The following is a 21,477-nucleotide window of genomic DNA, read 5'->3' on the forward strand; positions in this document are numbered from 1 at the left end:
ATCCTCTGCCATTTAGGAGTTAAATCCCTTTGTTTATGAACCCTAGTCACACCTCCCTGCATGTGACTTGCCCAGCCTTCCATAAACACTTCCTGTAAAGAGAGCCCTATTTAGGCTTTTCTTTATTGCAAGTTCTGTTTAATTAAGATTTTCTTATCCCCTGCCTCCTGTATGTGATTAAAGTTCAATTTAGAGACTGAGATACAATTATTTAAGGTAAATTAAAATTAAAGTTTTTTTTCTATGCAGGCTCTGTCAATCATAGCCAGGGGAGGTGTGGCTAGGGCTGCATAAACAGAAACAAAGTGATTTAACTCCTAAATGACAGTGAATTGAGCAGTGCAATTGCAGGGGAATGATCTATACACTAAAACTGCTTTATTTAGCTAAAGTAATTTAGGTGACTATAGTGTTCCTTTAAATATGCCAAATAACAACCTTTTTGGAGACTTTCTTCTAAATAGCACCATTTTCCTAATAATTTACTGAGGAATTTGTTTTGTCTCGACCCTGAGATTTTGTAAACTAGCCCCTTTTGTACTGTTTCACTTTTTATTCACGGTGGGTGCTGTTAGGATAATTTTGGGTAGGCAACCTTTGGCATTCCAAATTGTGTGAACTACATCTCCCCTGATGCTTTGTCAGCATTATGGATGTCAGAGCATTATTGGAGATATAGTCCACAACATCTGGAGTACTGAAGGTTGCCTACTCCACTGGTGTAGAATACATTCAGGATATTTCTGATTCTTTTTAACTTTTTTTTTTTAGAACATAACACATTGGTAAATATCCCCTAGTTTTTCTTTCTTCTCCTTCCATCACTTCTTATCAGTGGTAGGAAAAAAAATCAACATTTAGAATGATTGGCAGTGAGCCAAGATGGATGAACCCAGTTCCAGGATAATTGTGCATTTCTACAGTTAATTTACATTTTTCATGTCTCACAAATACATTTGGAAAATATTGGGAATGCATAAATAAATGTAAAATGTCCATTATGTCTTTTCAGGAAGGATTTTGATGTATCTTTTTTTAAGATAAAGCGATGTGTAATGTCATGTGAGTGATCGTTGCTGTGAGGCCAGTATCCTATGACTTGGTCAGTTAGAGTTAGACTGTGGAAAAGATTATACACAGTCTTCTGTGAAAGTCTGAAATCACTTGTAGATTTTACATGGGTGTGGTGGGCACACTGTCTACATAGGAAACTGTTACAGGCACGCCTAGGCTGCTGCACTATTATGTTATGTGCTAAGTGGATGAACTGGATTTTCCACAGCACTTCGGACAAGATATCTCAGAAAACATAAAATCTCCAGTAATTAAAGGATGACCAGTTGAATTAAGGCATTAAGAAATGGAGGCAGTCTGACAGAAATGTATTTTTGCTTAATTTTTTAAATCACTTTAATACTACATATGGTAGGGTCAGCTGATAGCTTTAAAGGGATCCTATAGTGCCATGAAGGTGTCCCCCTCCCTCGCGACCCCCCTCCCGCGGTGCTGAAGGGGTTAAAACAGGGAGGGACATCGGTGCTGGGTCAGACTCCGCCCATGGACCTCCGCCGCCGACATCAGCCAGCAGGGGAGAATTTTAATGCGCATGTGCAGCAATGGTCGCGCACGCATTAGACCTCCCCATAGAAAAGCATTATTCAATGTTTTCCTACGGGGATAATCAGACGCGGGAGGTCCGTGATGACTTCCAGCATCAGATAACGGACCAAAGATCCGTTTAGATTCCACTGGGGGCAGACTTAGAGCTGCAATGTAAACATATAATTTAAACAAATAAACAAATATTTTACATTGCAGCACTAAGTGCAAAAGGGTCTCAGCACCCAGATTACTTCAATTAACTGAAGTGGTCTGGGTGCCTACAGTGTCCCTTTAAGCCAGTGAACACTATCTAAACTTTTGAATGATTTAGTGGATAATGCAGAAGTATGAACCTCTGCTTTATTTGACCAAAGACCACAGTTGCCCTATATAGTAAGGCTAGTGTCAAACAATGTGTAAGCATTTTGACAGATTACTGGCAGATGATGCCCTGGGACTCCTGATACCATAACCACTAAAGAACACTGTAGGGACATGAGAGTGTCCCTTTAGATTATCTTTGTCAGAAGCACTATTTGTGTGACCGTACATCATGTACAATGAACATATGTATAATATAACATTTATAACTTTATATGTATTGAATTATACACACAGAGGTTACAATAATAATAAATATATTTAAATTATAATGCAAACTTACACTTTTGTTTTAAGAATGACCATAAACAGACATCATGTGGACCTATACTGATCATTGAACTAGTTTTAACTTAATAATTCATATATTTTTATTTAATAGCCTATTACCTGCGAAATTGTATTTTTGATTTATTTATTGAAACATAAATATATTTCTACATCCTGCTTATTGTATTACAGAGTCTTATACATTGGTTTGGCTTGCAATACTGCTCGATACTTATACATCTCCTATATGGAAAATGCCTGGACAGTCCTCCCAATGGAAGTGCTACAAGGTATGTAAAACTTCAGGCTAGCCTTGGCTCAGTGTTTTCTCCATTCACAGACCAGTATCTGAGAGAACAGTTTGACAAGGGTCTAATTTCATTGATTTCTAATCACATATGTTCCCATTCTACTATCTGGTGCCCTATGTGCTATGTCGGTCAGTGGGAGCAGGATCTGGAAATGGAACTGGATAGCGATTCCGGGATGACATCTGGGAGGCAGCCACCAGGGTTTCGATTTGTGTTAACGTTCCAGGAGCAGATGTACAATATTGTTTTCAGTGGTACTCTACCCCAGTCCAACTATTTTGAATAGGGAAAAGCCCCTCTGATTGTTGTTTGAGACTGTGTGGTAATTATAGTACTTACTTTTAGATATGGTGGTCTTGTTTCATGGTGATTCCTTTTTGAAGCATGGTGAGAGATCTTTTCGTATTTTTCATTTAGATCCCTTTGTTTTACACTCCTGCCTTTTCCTACAGTCTCTACCTTCAGAGAGTCTCCCTGTGCTGGCTTAATAGCTGTATAATTAAATCACTTTGGCTCTCAGGAAAGTTTTGGTTGCATCTTGACCCCTTGTCCCCTCTAATATATCAATTGACAGCAACTGTTTACAATACTGTGCTCCCATTTTATAAAATGTAGAATCGTGGTGTGAGTACACCTCTAACTCTTTTGAGCTACTTCCTTATGGAGATGCAAACTCATAGCAGTTCTTTTTTCCATTTCTTCCGTTGGTCCATCCCTTCCTTTTTATTTTTTGTTCATTCTGTTGTGTTCTTATTCTGAGTGACTGGAAAATTAGACAGGTTATTATTTTCTCATGCTAAAATAGTCTTGCAATCTGTATAATTCACATGCCTCTTAAATAAAGAATAAAAAGAATAAAAATTAGTCTGAAAAGAAAAAAATGAAATGTTTACTTTTATCCCTGTTTATTAATGCATAAGCAATGCTAGAGTTAACGCAGCATTACGTGTTATGATTCTGTGGCATCATACTGATGTTGCTGTGTTTGATTTCTGTGGATTTAGAATGTTAAAACCATTAGTTTTAACAGTCCTTGCACCCAGAGCCTCAACCCTTTCAATCTACTCTCATATACATATATTAATGTTACTAGATGGCCACGTATCCACATACCACACGCTTTACAAACCTAAATGCCTACCTACATACCTACACACCCACATAGCCACTCCTGCACTATTACCCAATATGCCTAAAGTGCTAGATAATATGGTTATGATTAGAAAATGTGCTCTCAAATGCTACTGTTAAAGGACCACTATAGGCACCCAGACCACTTCAGCTCAATAAAGTGGTCTGGGTGCCAGGTCCTCCTAGTTTTAACCCTGCAGCTGAAAACATAGCAGTTTCAGAGAAACTGCTATGTTTACACTGCGGGGTTAATCCAGCCTCTAATGTTTGTCTCCCTGTCAGCCACTAGAGGCCGCTTCCGCGATTTACACTGAGTAAATTGCACTTTTTTGATGCTGGCTGTCCTCACGGAGTACAGAGTCGAAAAAGATTGAGCATTGAGTAATGCTTTCCTATGAGCGGTTTGAATGCCCGTGCGCCTCTGGCCACGCATGCGCTTTCGGCTCCACTTGGGAGCTGATGTCGGGGGGGGGGGGGAGGAGTCAACAGCGCCGAGGGAGCCTGGCGCTGGATTAACGTAAGTGGCTGAAGGGGGGCACTTCAAGAGCCTATAATGCCAGGAAAACGGGTTTTGCCGTTTGAATTTTAGTTCACAGCAGTTCCAGTTTTAGTGTCTAAACCACAACCGAGCAACTACTAGCATTATTCTTACAGAATTGTATGACCGGAGCAATTAATTACTGGCATGTAAATGCTATGTAAGACAGTACATTGCTTGTGCAGTGTATATCCTTATATTCACCTCTTGTATCACAAATAACTTACAACTGGTAAACTTTGTAAGTAAAAATAGGAAAGCTGCCATTCAAGGCTCTAGTAGAAGGAATCCCCATTTATGTGACAGTCCCTCGGGATGCTGGGGCAGTCAAATGATGGAGGGAGTTGGAGACTTATTGTGCCTTATTGGAGATTGTACTTTTGTGTCTGAACTGTGAAGGTATAACTTCAATGGAATGCTGCTCATTCAATACCTTTTTCTACACCATCACTTACTGAGGACAAATGTGGATCTCTATGAATGTGTGAATGTGAAAATTATGAGGTTAATTTGAGACCTTCAACTGTGACTATGTTAAAATGCATGTTACCTAGCAATAAAGTATTTGCAAGCAGGTGGTGTTCATGTGAACATATAGGTTAATATATTAAAGGAATACTATAGGGTCAGGAAAACCCTTAAAAGATAATAAACTTACCTTTTTTCCTGCACCGCACGGGTCCGCTGGTGCTGGCCCCACCCCCGATCCGCCTTTTTGGCTTACATCAGAATTAATGATCTCAGCCAATCCAATGCTTTCCCATAGGAAAAGCATTGGATTGGCTGAAATCGTCAAGGAAGCGGGGCCAAGTGTCGGCTTGGCCAACAGCATCTCCTCATAAAGATGCATTAAATCAATGCATCTCTATGGGAAAAGTTCAGCGTCTCCATGCAGAGCATGGAGACACTGAATGTCACACTGTGCAGCACTGCCACAGGAAGCACCTCTAGTAGCCATCTAAGGAGCGTCCAAAGGCAGCAATTTAAACACTGCCTTTTCTCTGAAAAGGCAGGGTTTACATGAAAATGCCTGCAGGGACTGACAATACTCATCAGAACAACTACAATGAGCTCTAGTTGTTCTGGTGACTACAGTGTCCCTTTAATAGTATTTCTGTACCTTTGACAACCCTTTATATATACAAATACATATGTGTAATAATGCAAATACATAGACACATGTAGGCCTTTAAGTGTGTATGCGTGTGTGGTTTTGTGTATGCACATGTCGCTGAAGCAGAATTTACCAAAAAAAAGACCTAATTTTAGTAACAAATATTGATACTGAAACTGTTAATATAATTAACTCACATCCAGTGATGTTTACGCAGGTATATCATATGAGTAACTAGAAGTTGTAGAAGAGGTAAAATGCTTGCTGCTGACATCATTTTTCTATGACTAATACTAACTGAATGCAAATTCGTTTTTTATCAAGGTATTACCTGGTATAGATTATCTTTAGTGGCCTATGTTATCTTGAAAAGGTGGTTCTAAATGTTCTTTCAGGGCCAGATTTATTTTTGATATGCCCTTGTTTGTTAAAGGGGTTTGTAATTTATTTGCAGGTTCTGTATTCTAAATGGAGCTGATGCGTGTCCTGCTTTTATGTTGATTAATGTGCTGTTTGAAAAACGTGCCACAAGATGTAAGGAAGAAAAATGTTTAATTCTAACTAAGTACTTTTCAACATTGTGTTTCAACTTTACCAATCTTTGCAGAGTTTATCTTATAGCAGCCTATGCCTTGTGGGTTACTTATGGCTCAGTTATTCGCTCACAAAATTCATTATAGAGCTTAAAATTTAGTCCATCAGTCACACTGCCTTATAGACATGGCTAACCAGACCCCTCACCAATCAATTGAGGCTCTAATGTATCCACTCTTTGGCAAGATAGCTGCCTTCGCCTCCCCCCTCCCTCGCACTGCCACCCTTGCCATAGTAAATAAAGGATTTAAACACTCCCAGCGTTGATGTCCCTCAGAGTTGGGTCACGGCTCTGCCTCCGCCGATGTCCCTTGACGAGCGGAGGCTAATGCGAATGCACAACGAGTGGCGCACGCGTGTTTGGCCTCCCCATAAGGGGAAATAGCTCATGCAGAGCGTGAGGACGTCCAGCGTCCGTTACAGGACCAAAAGTTATTTAGGTTCCAGGAAGCGCCTCCAGTGGCTGTCTGGTAGACAGCCACTGAAGGCAGACTTAGTGCTGCAATGTAAACATTGCAGTTTCTTTGGAATTGCAATGTTATACATTGCGACACTAAGTACAACAGGGGCAGTGCACCTAGACCACTCCAATGAGCTGAAATGATCTGGGTGCCTATAGTGTCCCTTTAATGCACTTTTTAGGAGGGAGTGTCTGACTAGCAGTATTTAAATTTCTCTGTGCACCTTCCTATTTCTGTTAGAGGGAGGGACATGAAGGAAGCTGTATGCAGGTATAGTAACTAACAAGCACGATGGAATTTTTCTCCCCCGTTCCCCAGTTGAAAAAAAATGTTTTAGTTGGGCCAAAATCTATCTAATCTAAAGTGCTTTGTTGCTCCAGGGAGTTTCCCACTTAAATACTGCAAAATAGCTTTAAATGGTGTGACTCGTTTTTTTGTTTTTTTTGTCATTGTAGACCTAACTGCCAGAACGAAAACTCCCCTTCATAAAGTGGTTGTTCTAGAAATCAATTATGTTAAAGACAGCTTGCTTTTCAATGACTTTCTCCTAACCTATGGTTTTGTTTTTTTCGACTGTAGAATCCCATTCATTACATGTTAGCATGTGACTCCCCCAATACCGTACCTAAACCAAGAAACAAGATCATAAATGACTCACCCACATCAAGTATAGACATTCATTTAAAAGCCAGTGTAGGTATGGAGCTGGGTTGCTGATTGTTGCGTAGCAATGGATCATTAATGACGCAGTATGATAAGGGTACACAAACTGTTGTCTGTAGACCAGACATGCTGCGATATTCAGCATGATGTATGATTTCACAAAATATGTATTTGTTTTTAGAGGAAATTATTACATTATATGAATGAAAATGATTCCCTTTTGTTCTAATATATATGTATCATAATCATTTTCATTACTATATCACTACACATTTCTTTACTATAATATTTAACTTTGTATTAAACTTTACAGCTCTTAAAGGAACTTTCCAATTAAAAAATATGTGCTTATTGTGTCTGGTATCAATAGGAGATCCCTTACAGTCTGTGCTGATTTCTTTTTCCTGGAGAAGTTGTGGTTTTTAGGAACGGAGAGAAGACTGGATAGAGAACAGTCAAATAGGGAGCCCATAGCCTTCATAAAGGAGTGCCCAGGGAACAGAGGTGGGCATTTTTCCAAGTAGCACTGGTGTGCCCAGGTTTTAAGTTGCACAGATAACAGGGTGATGGCAGTTCGCACTTTAACTGTCACATAGCTACGTGGCTCCAGGGTACCTCGCAATCCATCTTTAAAGAACTGTAATTATATCGGCTTCTGGAGAATTTGCAAGGCAGAGCAACACCAGGTTCAAAATATACATGTCCTGTGCATGGTCTCTTTAAATGTAGCAAATGCACTCTGCAAATCGTGAACAGACTGGGATAGGTGGAACACCTGCTGGATAAGGGCGCTGACCATTTTAAACATCTCCGCAGACTCCATTGATGGTCAGTTTATTATGTCAGAGTTTACCTCGGGTTAGAGTCCAGAATGCAGAGATAATGCTTAATCTTGCAAAATATCACAGCCCTCGTTGATTGGTTAAATAAATCACCTGGAGAGTGAACGTGTGCATGGGGTCTGTGCACGAGGGCAGATCCCGAAGCGCAGTACAGACAAGGGGAAATCCAAAATCTATATGAGAATTCAAGAATATACACTTGCATGCAGTTTATTGATTGACACTTTAATCATAAAACATGAGAATTTGCACTTTATTCATTATTTTATTTATAAAATATTTTACCACGAAAGATACATTGAGATTTCTCTCGTTTTCAAGTATGTCCTGGATCCACAAAATATTGCATTTATACATTATGGTACAATAAAATACAAAAACAATATTGATACACAATATATACAACATTTTACATAGAACAGGTAGGAAGTATATAATCAACCATGACACGTGCATTCTGTTTTGAGGTATGTAGAGAGGGATCTCTTATGGGACTTTAGGCTTGGGGAAGATTTTAAAGTGTGCGGGAGGTCGTTCCACAAATGCGGTGCTCTGTAGGAGAAGGAGGATCGGGCTGCTTTCTTTTTTTAATGTTTTTAATTGGTGATTTTTCTATACTATTTATAGTGAATTACACTGATTATATTTTTGCTTAAGCGCTCCACTATTACAAGACACATACAGCACTTTTCACGGATATTAAAGGATATACCAAGTGTTTGAGGAGATAACTTAATCTTATATCAAACAAAAGTAAGAATAACATTAAAATATATTTTTAGAAGCTCCATTGCATGTACAACCCTACTCTAGTTAAATAATAAAATGTCATCTATTTTTCTAGTGAATTCAACAACAAATGTATATATTAATTTAAATGGTTTCTTGAGCTTTTCTTCAGGGAGTGTTTAGTGTAGTCAAATTCCTTACATTCTGATAGAATACACTATACATTGCCGGAGAGCACAGCTGCATGAACACCAACTGATGTCTACCTAGCTATAACTTTTAATGAGACACTGCACTACCATAACAAATATGTGCCTGGTCGCCCCTTTGCAAAATGGTTAACTTTCCCTGACTCCGTTACAAATCCAGTTATAACCACAGCGATTTGCAAATCTCTTCAGCAATAGGTCACAGGAGGACTATGTACTACTCTCCATACTATACAATCCCCTACTTCCCCTGACTGGGTTCCACAGTTTAGTGTGAGGAAGTCTCAGCTTCAATGCATTTGATAGATGAACTCATAAATTTGTAAACTGTAAATGGAGTGACCAGTAAGCTGAGAGCAGCAGCTTAGTCAGCAGTTTTATTTGTCATATGTGAAAAATGGTATTGCTGACAACTACATGCTCTATACACATTTGCTGGGTTGATGTTTAAAGAGCACTGTAGGAAAAACGGTGACAGGGGACTTCAGACACTATTACCACATTAGTGACATGAAGCAGTTATGGTGCCTACAGTATCCATTTAAGTAGAAACAGCAGAAACATTAATGGTTGACTGATCCACTTCCTGCTCGTAGCAGTGCTCACTGCACAGATTGCAAAGATCCATATTCCGATCACACACAGATTCATACTCCAAGACATACATATCCATACATAGACCAGTATTGACCACTTTCTTCAGTAGTCCGGTCAGTCTCCTGCGCTTGTTTGTAGAGCTGCAGGAATAGTTCGAGTGGGTGTAAAACGCTGTGCCAGCCAACATCCTCCAGTGTATGTGTGTATGGGCAGGAAGTGGAAGGGACCACATCTTATCAGTCTACTAACAACCTCTTACATGGGAAATGCACGATGAGCAGGGTGAGTACTTTTTTGGGGGGGAGGGAAGGGGGGCATTAAAAATGTTGTGCTGACAGGCATCTGAATCTGTAAATAGAAACAATAAAAAAGGCTGCGCACACAAATAAAAATAAAGTCCAATTTAAAGGAAAGGAAATGGTCCATTTGTAAGGATAAAACAGTTGGACTCTTCCTTTCCTTTAACCCCTTAAGGACACATGACTTGTGTGACATGTCATGATTCCCTTTTATTCCAGAAGTTTGGTCCTTAAGGGGTTAAATTTGACTTTATTTTTATTTGTGTGCGCAGCCTTTTTTATTGTTTCTATTTATCTAGTTCTAAAGGGTCTGAGGGATACCCTTTAAATAGGTTGCTGCCTATAAGTTACTTAGCGCTGTCTCATTTTTATCTTTGTTATCTGAATCTGTAAACCTGGATTTAGTCAACTAGTGTCCTAGGAATTTGGGCTCTTTCTTCTGACAGAACTGTCCACTTAAGGTCCAGATCACAGATGGAGAGCGGGAATGTGTAGTTTAGTGTTGTACCCAACATTTCACACATATAGCACATTAGCGGTGTGGATGATCCTCAGTGGAAAGTCCCATCAGAAATGCAGTTTGAAATGCTGTTCAGCCATGCTTCATTAGAGGTGGACGAAGCTCAGTTACTAGAGGTGTCCAATGTCATGTACCAAGGTCAGGTGTCCATGTCTATATCCAAATGTTCAGTTTGTGAGTAGATAGTTTGGTAATTCAGCTGCCAACTACTTCCATTCATGAGTCTCGAGTAGGTAGTTAGGTTTTCAGAAATATGGCAGGCTAGTAGGTTTATATCTCTGACATATATAATCCATTACAATAATGGAGATTAACTTCAGCCTAGAGTGTCTCCTAAAACTGTATATTGTTTAAAGATTTAGCCAGCATAATTTAGAAACAACATTGTTGGGGTGGAGCCTCACAGCCTGACTGAACGGTCGCACATCTTGAGAGCTCCACAAGGAAAAGCTCTAATTACCTAATTAAACTCTGAAATGAACCTGCTGAAGTATCCCGGAGACAGGAGTATACCAGGACAACTGATTTCCCCGTTTTTCTGATCGAGATAGGCAGCTTCAGTAGAGGGCAGACCTGTGGCCTACAAGAGGCCTAATCACATACCAGATGTGAAGTTGACGGCAGCTCCCTCGGTATGCTGCTGCAACTTAATTTTGAGGTCTTCCCTTCAATCTCTCCTCACCGCCGCTGAAGGATATACCGTCACTTCTTTTGGTATTGGGCCTTGTAAAAACAGAAATAAAACAACAGATAGTGCCATAGAAAAGTGTCGCTAGCTGAAAATGGCCCCTAACTTTATAACATGTCCAGGCTGGATACAATCTTTGAAGTGTCCTGGGCAAAGCTCTTCAGCAAAGCGCAAAGCCTCACACACAAGAAGTCAACTGCTGACTTCTCTCAGCAGGCTCAACTTGTCTACATCTCCAGTGAGGTTGTGTGTCCCCTGCAAGAGAGACCGAGTCAAAGGCCCTGCAGTTGGCTGGTCCTGCTCCTTCTCTTCAGTTCACTCAAGGCCACAGTTTAAGCTGCACTATCGGCAGTGGCGTGCATCACAAAATGAAACAGAACAGCACTAACAATGAGGGCTTTGCTCCTCTAGGGCCACAAAGTGTGGAGCGATCAGAAGGTTTGCTGGACTGTGCCTTACCTGCAGAAGGAATTGACTGACTGCATCATGAGGCCTGGAACCCTTTTCCATGGTGCAAAGCATCAATCCTTGGGGTAGCTATGTTTCCACCACCTCCCCTATACTTCATATGGGACCCAACAGTCTTTCCTTATAGTACCACATTTTGTTTTACTATTTTTCTTTCTTTTTTTATCTTCTTATCAGTTGGTCAGTTCGACTCATTGATTGCTTAGTATTGTCTTTTCAGAAACCTATGCTTAAAATGTTAATTTCACAAATGGACAGCCTCGCATGTCTAATAACTATTCACTTAAACTCTACTTGTCAGGCTAGTCTAGCAGTAGCATACCTATACTCTACCTTTTGCCAAAGGTTCCTCACCAGTCACTGTTTAGCCTTAACCCTTACTAAATATCTAGACATACCTAGCCAGTTTTTTTTTTCGTTTGATGTTACTAAAATAAATGTGCTAATATCTTGACTGGCACACACTGTTTTGATATACTTGTTTCTGCTATTGGAGCATTGCAAGCATGTTTGTTTTCTGTTCACAACAAATACAAAGATTAACAAAGAAAGACGTATTATCTCTGATAAGCTATGTGTATTTAAGTGTGTATGTTTCAAATGTTTTAGGTCAAATAACAATGCACATAATTAAATTATATGAATAGTTGCCAATTCCTGGTTGAGTGAAAATTACAGGTTTTCTGTCCATTGCTGTAATCATTATAGATATAGTAACTGAGTGTTCTGTGAAATTCGCTGATTAGATCTTCAGGTAGCAAATCCATACTCATTGTGGTTAGCTGTTTGTTCTTGTGCTTGTGGCAAGTGATAATCTAGATTAAGATAGGTTTAGGCATGGGTGTCCGCAGGAATTTTTCCGGGGGGGGGGGGGGGGGGGGGGGGCATAATTGTAATGACATCTATGCTTGGTCCCTTTTTGACAGTGTCATGAAAGGGAAGGGGCAAAGTCATTATCACATAAAGCAAGGGTGAATAGCGTTTTCACAACTATGGTGTCAGGAATACGTTTGTATTCCTGACACTATAGTGTTCCTATAATTAAACATTCTGGTCACCATAACAACTTAATCTAAATGAAAATGTTATGTTGCCAGGAAACCCCTGGGTGCTGTCTTTCCTTTAAGGGGTTAAACCGCTCAAATGGTTTAACGCCAAAGGCTTCCTCCAGCTCCAGGTCGCTCGGTGGTATTCGGCTTCTGAAACGGAGTGTCAGGAAGTGCAGATTGACATCAGGCATAGGTGCTGCAGATTGGCTAGAGTGGTCAGCTGACGCTCTAAGCCAATCGCTATTTCCCAGTTCATAAAAATTTTTTACTTTTTTATGAATGGGGAAATACTGATTGGCTTAGAGTGCCAGCTGACTGCTCTAGCCAATCAGCGACACCCCTACCCAGCGGCACTCTGTGCTTCCTGACACTCAGTAAATAAAAGTGAACACATTAACACTTACTGTTTTTTTTACCTGGAGAGATGAGAAGGTCCAAAGTTTCCCTGCCACGCCGAGGTACTAAAGCCTTATGATGTGGTTTCCAGAATAAAGTGGAGGGTTCACTTCACTTGTCCTTCCTGCTCCAATCTCCTTTTCTTCTCCTTCATTTGACACAGTCTTCATTTTCTTCTGACACTGTCTTCTCTCCTCCTTGGCTCCTTCTGCTCCTTTACCTTTCTGCGTATTTTGCGCCTTTCTGCTCCTTTCTATTTCTGATCCCTTTCTGCTCCTTCTCCTACTTTACCATTGTGCTCCTTCTGATTCGTTCTGCTGCTTTACCTTTGTGCTCCTGTCCCTTTCTGCTCTTTGCAGACCCTTCATTCTCCTTGCAGACCCTTCCTGCTCCTTGCTGACCCTTCCTGCTAATTTCTGCTCCTTCTCCTACTTTACGTCTGTGCTCCTTCTGCCCCTTCCAGCTCATTGCTGACACTTCCTGCTCCTAGATGTCCCTTCCTGCTCATTTCTGTTCCTTCTCCTACTTTACCTTTGTCCCTTACTCCTCCTTGCTGCCCTTTCCAGCTCCTTGCTGACCCTTTATGCTCCTTCTACTTTACATTTGTGCTGCTTTACCTTCCAGCTCCTTGCTGACCCTTCCTTCTCCTTGATGCCCCTTTCTGCTCATTTCTGTTCCTTCTCCGTTCTGCTCCTTATCTTACTTTACCTTCCTGCTCCTTGCTGACCCTTCCTGTAGGCTGTCCCCCCCCCCTCCTATCCCTCACTTACCTGATCTATAGGCTGTCTCCCCCCCATCCCTCACTTACCTAATCTATAGGCTGTACCCCCCCCATCCCTCACTTACCTGATATATAGGCTGTACCCCCCCCATCCCTCACTTACCTGATCTATAGGCTGTCTCCCACCCTATCCCTCACTTACCTAATCTGTAGGCTGTCTCCCCCCCCATCCCTCACTTACTTAATCTGTAGGCTGTCTCCACCCCCCCATCTCACACTTACCTAATCTGTAGGCTGTCTCCCCCCCATCCTTCACTTACCTAATCTGTAGGCTGTCTCCCCCCCCATCCTTCACTTACCTAATCTGTAGGATGTCTCCCCCCCATCCCTCACTTACCTAATCTGTAGGCTGTCTCCCCCCATCCCTCACTTACCTAATCTGTAGGCTGTCCCCCCCATCCCTCACTTATCTAATCTGTAGGATGTCTCCCCCCCCATCCCTCACTTACCTAATCTGTAGGCTCTCTCCCCCCATCCCTCACTTACCTAATCTGTAGGCTCTCTCCCCCCCCATCCCTCACTTACCTAATCTGTAGGCTGTCTCCCCCCATCCCTCACTTACCTAATCTGTAGGCTGTCTCCCCCCCATCCCTCACTTACCTAATCTGTAGGCTGTCTCCCCCCCATCCCTCACTTACCTAATCTGTAGGCTGTCTCCCCCCCATCCCTCACTTACCTAATCTGTAGGCTGTCTCCTCCCATCCCTCATTTACCTAATCTGTAGGCTGCCCCCCCCCCCATCCCTCACTTACCTAATCTGTAGGCTGTCTACCCCCTATCCCTCACCTAATCTGTAGGCTGCCCCCCATGCCTCACTCACCTGATCTGTAGGCTGCCCCCCATGCCTCACTCACCTGATCTGTAGGCTGTCTTTCCCCCCCATCGCTCACTTACCTAAACTGTAGGCTGCCCCCTCCATCTCTAACTTACCTGATGTGAGTAAGAGATGGAGCGGGTGGGGGCCCTAAATAAAAATGGGCCTTCCCCCCCTCCCCTCCATTTTCATTTAGGGCCCCCACCTGCCGCTCATGGGTGGGGGCTGGGGAGAGCACAATAGGTCCCCCCCCTCATTTTCATTTAGGGCCCCCACCCGCTGCTCATGGGTGGGGGCAGGGGAGGAGGACAATAGGTCCCCAACCACCGCCCATTTTCATTTAGGGCCTCCAGGGGGGACACTAGGGGGCTTTTTTAATAGTGAGCAGCCACTGGCTGCTCTCTGTGTAGTAGACATGCCCCTACTGGGGGCAAAGCGAGTAGGGGCATTCAGGAGATTTTAATCTCCCTTATGCTATTTTAGAGGACATGTTGGCTTAGGAAGTGGCAGGGAGCACTGCTTCCTGCCGCTTCTATTTTTACTTATTACAAGGAGGGAGCTGCGCGCTGGTAGCTCCCTCCTTGTAATAAACCAAACGATGGAACGAAAAGGTCTTTGTTCATTCCTTTGAAATTTCTATTCATTTATTCGTCTTTCTGACAAATGAATGAATAGATTAAATTCCCGGAGCAAATGCCAAGTGTTTAACTGGGCATGCGTGGGAAATTCACAGCGCTATCTAGTGTGGGCAGATGACGTGTCCCACACAAAGATGGCGGCGCCCAGGACCTAGGTCCGGGCACGAAATAATGATGCAAAAATAGGTAAGATGGGGCTTAGGGGCATTTGGGGGTGACTAGGGCAACAATTAGATGTAGTTGAGTCGGCAGGGGAGGTTAAAATAAACCGGGATTCGGCCATGACAGTGCCGCTTCAAGGTAATAAGTTACTGCTAGCTCATGCCCACTTACCCTCTCAAAGTTCATTATCCACATTTCACCCATAATGGATTTGCATGGCCGAGTTGGATGAAACTGAATGGTAGATGATGCAGCAGAGGGGGTGGTGAGGAGGAGGAAAATACAACTCAGTGGTGGCTGCTAGACTAGCAGAGCAAGTAGAGAATGGGGTGGAAAGTGACATCAAGATTGGGGAAGTTGACATAATCTAGGGTATACATATAGGTGACAGATGACATGGGGTGGAGTTGAAGCGAGACTGTGAAGAGAGGGAGACAAAAAGGGACAGTAAGTATAATAAATAAAAGTATAATATAAGGTTGAAAAAGCAATTGGAGCAAGGTGAGAGTCCACAGTGCATCATGCAAAATCACCACAGATTTTTATTCATATACTCATATTCATAAGCAATATTGACTTACCTCCCCATTTTACTCGGCAGCCATAAGGTTAAGTGATGAGGCTCGAAGGAATTAAGTGCGATTTTGGAGAGGGATCATAGGGGAGATTTGCCAAATTGTGCTTCAAACTCAAGTAGCTTGTATATTGTAGCCACTCATTGGCCCTGATGTATATATGTCAGTCATCAATCAATCTTGGCCAACGTGATTCCTATGTAAATTGTTTTATAGGATTTTTCATAGGATAGTGTTCTTAAGATTATGTTGCCAAGCAACAGAATATGTGAACTCATTTTATATAGGACAATTGATGTAGAGGATCCTGGTAGTTGACTCAAATTATAAAACCACAGCTGAAAGAGGAGAAAAAGTGAAAATATGAATATTTTGTTTAAGTAGAGGTAGTTGCTGCAATCATTCTAATCAATCCTATTTTTTTTAACTTTTTTATTTTTTTATTTAGGAGTAGAGCCAGATACTTAGTATAGCTTGTTGCTTCTTAATACCAGTCGGTTTTTAATTAACTATGACTTAATAAGGTATGGCATTTAAGTATGTCTACGTAACAGTGCAAGTATTTGTGTTGTTATACAAGTTAAACTGTGTATTGATTGAATGAAACTGATCTTTCATTGTAAAAGTCGTTACAACTTGTACAACAAGTTTCAAACAATTACAGTACCTGTTAATCCGGACATTGTTGTTATAAAAGGTGAATTTAGAAAAATACTAATAAGCTTAGCTGTTACAACATGATTTGATTATAAAAAGGTCTTTACACGCTCACTATCCTAGGAACACAGGGAGGGCAGCAATTTCCCATAAATACAATAGGTTTCCGACTACCTTGTAACAATATAAGACATGCAAAAACCAAGCAATGGCAAAACATGCCCAGAAGGAACACTGTGACTAACTTAAATTAATTAATTAATACAATCTAAATTTAGAAAAAAAATGTAGAAAGAAAGAAGAGAAATACAAATAATGATGAAGTATATCATATAAAGGTGAACTCAGAATGAAAATGCCAAGAAAACACTCACACTTTATAGAGCTGCTTAGAGCTCTGCTGTATCGTGTGTGAACAGTATAAAATCAGTTTTGGGATATAGGCGTAGTCTGAAAGGGTTTATGATCTCAACATCAGATGGTAGTAATGTGAAAAAAGAGGAGACCCAACAGTGCAATATAAAAGCAAATGGTAAAAAAAAATCTAGACTATCCTACTTACACAAACCAGAGCAAGGACCTGTCATGGTGGTACGGAGCTCTAGTAGTATAATCTCCACCTTGGATTTGCAGGAAAAACAGGAAGTCAGTTATAAATAACAAATAGTAATAAAAAAACCTTCAAGGACTGTATGTTAAAAAAGTACTTTTATTTAAACAAAACTATTAAAACACCCTAAGATATTTTGCTATGGCACAGAAATATGATCATAAGTGTAATTGATGCACAGTTGATTTATTAATTTGGACTCCACAGGGCAAAAGCTACTTTTAAATTCAAAGCAATAAGGCATTTACTGGCCAAAATACATGGGACCTAAAGGCCCTATCGTAAAAGGAAAGAGAATTGGAAATATCATGCCAATATCATTGCTGGATTAGAAGGGATGCAAAATGTTAAAAAAAGATCCCCACACGCTAATCTTATTTTTTGGAAAATACAGTAGTATAACAGCGATACACTAAAAGACAAACTAAATGAGATTAGACCAGTTAATGATTGCTTAGCTGGCTTAATGTGCCGATGGGTTAAGAGGGGTAAACAACAGTCACTTGGGCAAGTCTTCACAACGTGGGAGTATATGAAACCACAAATACATGCAGAGGGGAATATTGTACAATCCAAGTATTTCACAGATAGTATCGCAAAAGTGAGGTTAATCCACCATTACCATGATAAACCCCAAGATGAGTATAAGCTGCAGTAAGATATTGTCCGAATAACAGTGTTCAACACATGAAGTGAACTGCTATCAGTGTGACAAAAATGTCTACGCATTTCAACCTCTCTGTCAGACTTTTTCAAGACAAGAATGTTGCACCAATTGGCCACAATGTATATGTCTCTAAGCAGGATCTCTTAACATCCTAATTGGAGACATAATATCTTTTCAAGAGATCATGATAATGGTAATTTTGGGATGAATACTAAAACTACTGTTGAACTACTGTTTATTTAAAACCATTGAAAAACAATTAAAAATCTTATTACAAAAATATTTGGATAATGGTTTTATCAACAGAGGCTTAAGATCTAATAAACTTCCAATCTTCTTGGAGAGGGATTTTAAGAGGGAAGGGCTTGAAACGCAAGATGTTTATTACATAACTTAAGATGAAAATTCTATTAAGATACCAACAACACAGATTAACTCTCCTAGAAATTAATATTGATAATTTAAATCAATCAGTAATGATTTTGGATGATGTTAATAAATTGGATTGGAGAATTGGATTCCCATATCAATAAAAAAAAGTGTTTATGAAAAAGAAATTAAAACATGCAAAATCAAGAAATTTGATAGAGACAAATGGTATCATGTAAATGATCAGGTAAGGACCTGGAATACTGTCAATAAGCTATATATATATATATATATATATATATATATATATATAAAATTCAAATTGGGTAAACATCAGGAAGTTATGATCCACCAACTTCAAAATTTTGTCCTAGTAATCACAATCGTGACCCTCCATACAGAAGGAGGTAAAGTCATAATACTATACAAGTCATAGCCCCAGTCACTACCCACAATGGACCAAACTTTTCCCTTTGGATATTTTGCACAATTACACTGAAAGTGGTGACTTTGGAAATCCCTAAGCCTGATTACTATTTTTTTTCACTAAGGAATATCCAGTGCATTTGATCAAAGAAGCTTTTTAAAAGCCAGAGATATAGGTAGATTGACAATATTGGGTCTACAGAACCCCGCTGTCAGTCTGAATATACAGCCCAATTCTATACCAGATGAAATAAGAAACAATATATTTTTTTTAAACGCAAAATCATCTAGCAATAAAAAGATTCATTTAGAATCTTTAGTACAAAATGGGGAATATAACCTTTAATTTTAATCATCTTTATCTTTTAATCACCATTTTCCTATATCTATTTGTTTTAATATACTCCCACTTTGTGAGAACTTCTCCAAGTGCTCACTTTTCATTTTAGCTCTCAATCCATTGGCTCATTAACCCATTTAAGCAAGTTATACCTGGCTACACATGTTTACCAGATACATTCACTTGTTCACTTGAGGACACTGGTCTAATTTGATTAGCGTTTTAGTGTGTGTGTGTGTGTGTATAAATATATATATATATATATATATATATATATATATATATATATATATACACACACACACACTAAAAAAACTAATCAAATTAGACCAGTATCCTCAAGTGAATATATATATATATTCGAGTATAAGCCGAGTTTTTTAGCACATTTTTTGTGCTAAAAAACCCCAACTCGGCTTATACTCGAGTCAATAGTCTGTATTATGGCAATTTGCATTGCCATAATACAGACTGGGGGAGAGGGGGGCTGGCAGAGCTGTAACTTACCTGTCCTGCAGCTCCTGTCAGCTCTCTCCTCCTCCGCGCCGTCCGTGCAGCTCCCTCTGTCAGCTCACAGTGTAAGTCTCGCGAGAGCCGCGGCTCTCGCGAGATTTACACTGGGAGCTGACCGAGGTGCTGAACAGATGGCGCAGAGGAGGAGAGAGCTGACAGGAGCTGCAGGACAGGTAAGTTACAGCTCTGCCAGCCCCCCCCTTCCCCCCACTGAACTGCCAATGCCACTGGACCACCAGGGAAGGAGAGCCCCCCTCCCTGCCATTTATCAAGCAGGGAGGGGGGACGAAAAAAAAATAATGAATAATAATTTAAAAAAAAATAATTAAATAATACATAATAATACAATAATAATAATAATTAAATAAATAAAAATAATAATTAATAATAATAAAAAAAATTTAAATAATAAAAATTTAAATAATAAAAAAAAAAACCACCCCCCACCAAGGCTCTGCAACTCTCACACTCACACACTCATACACTCACACTCATACACTCACACTCATACACACGCTGCACTCATACACTCACACTGCACTCATACACTCACACTGCATTCATACACACACGCTGCACTCATACACACACGCTGCACTCATACACACACGCTGCACTCATACACACACGCTGCACTCATACACACACGCTGCACTCATACACACACGCTGCACTCATACACACACGCTGCACTCATACACACGCTGCACTCATACACACGCTGCACTCATACACTCACACTGCATTCATACACTCACACTGCATTCATATACACACACACTGCATTCATACACACACACTGCATTCATTATACACACACTGTAAATAAATATTCAATTAATATATTTTTTTTAGGATCTAATTTTATTTAGAAATTTACCAGTAGCTGCTGCATTTCTCACCCTAGTCTTATACTCGAGTCAATACGTTTTCCCAGTTTTTTTGGGTAAAATTAGGGGCCTCGGCTTATATTCGGGTCGGCTTATACTCGAGTATATACGGTAAATATATATATATATATATATATATATATATATATATATATATATATATATATATATATACAGTTTTACTTGCTGCTAAAATTCTATCCTATTTAGCAGTTACCTGTTACTGGCTCACACAGGGCATTTTAATCTTAATAAGGAATAAGCTTCATGTAATTTGTAGCACAATCTTATTTTATAACTTATTAGACGGGATGTGTTTAATGCCCAATTGAGCTAGGAGAATGGGCTCCGCATTTCCATCATGTGGGAGATGTTGTTATAAATGTTACTAAGCCTATCAGAAGTAAGGTACCACTTATAAATTCATTTGTGATGGGTTTCTAAGTGCAATTATCATTGGGAAGTTCCCCCTAACAAATTTGTCAATTGAATCCATTTGGTAAGAGAGAAAGATATATTGCCCTCCTTCTCCAACTGGACATATAAGGAGCGATTGGTTGGAATTGACAATCAGCAGAACCTTATAACATAGCAACAGTAAAGCGTTCGGGATTGCCTAGCCTATTTACAAAAGGACCTATATACCTCTGTGGTTGGGAATAGAGCATAATATCACCTGTATCGGGAGTAAGAAGTCCACTTGTAATCAATGAGAGAGAAATTTGATTCTTCTTTATGTCCACCTAACCCAAATAACCTGGCATACATGTAAATTGATCATGTGCGTTAGTAATGCGACTCTATAACATGCTAACTTGTTAGGTGCTCCTACCCCTCCTATCATGACTGAAAATTGGAGCTAGCAACAACTTTGTATCTTTTCACATGGAAAAGTCCTGGTTAAAGCAATCAACCACTGGAACATAGTTTTGTTCAGATAGGATAGGGGCAATTTTAATCCACAGTCTCAGATAGACCAAATAATCATTCCTCCACTCAAAGGAAAAGTTGTGATTTAGCTGTTCAATTTGTTATGAAGGTATATTGAGAGGAAGGGCTTGGGTTTTAGAGGTACTAAGTTTAATAATACATTTGAAATGTAATAATAGTTTGCTAATAGGATCGGTACCAAAAGTTAAAACAATGCCAAAAGGTTAAGAAGGAAAATCTGAG

The 21,477-nt window shown here is 40.1% G+C and overlaps 1 protein-coding gene across 2 annotated transcripts in view; it reads left to right on the plus strand.

The window, feature by feature from the left end:
- The window catches only part of MFSD6 (major facilitator superfamily domain containing 6), a 95,272-nt gene that overhangs the window by 52,813 nt on the left and 20,982 nt on the right, over positions 1-21,477 (plus strand). For both annotated transcript variants that reach the window (XM_063430160.1, XM_063430161.1), the window contains exon 3: positions 2,446-2,543. In XM_063430160.1, coding sequence (XP_063286230.1) covers positions 2,446-2,543 — 98 coding nt within the window. The remainder of the gene's footprint in view (positions 1-2,445; positions 2,544-21,477) is intronic.

This window comes from Pelobates fuscus, chromosome 8 (assembly GCF_036172605.1).
Source record: "Pelobates fuscus isolate aPelFus1 chromosome 8, aPelFus1.pri, whole genome shotgun sequence".
Lineage (NCBI taxonomy): Eukaryota > Metazoa > Chordata > Amphibia > Anura > Pelobatidae > Pelobates > Pelobates fuscus.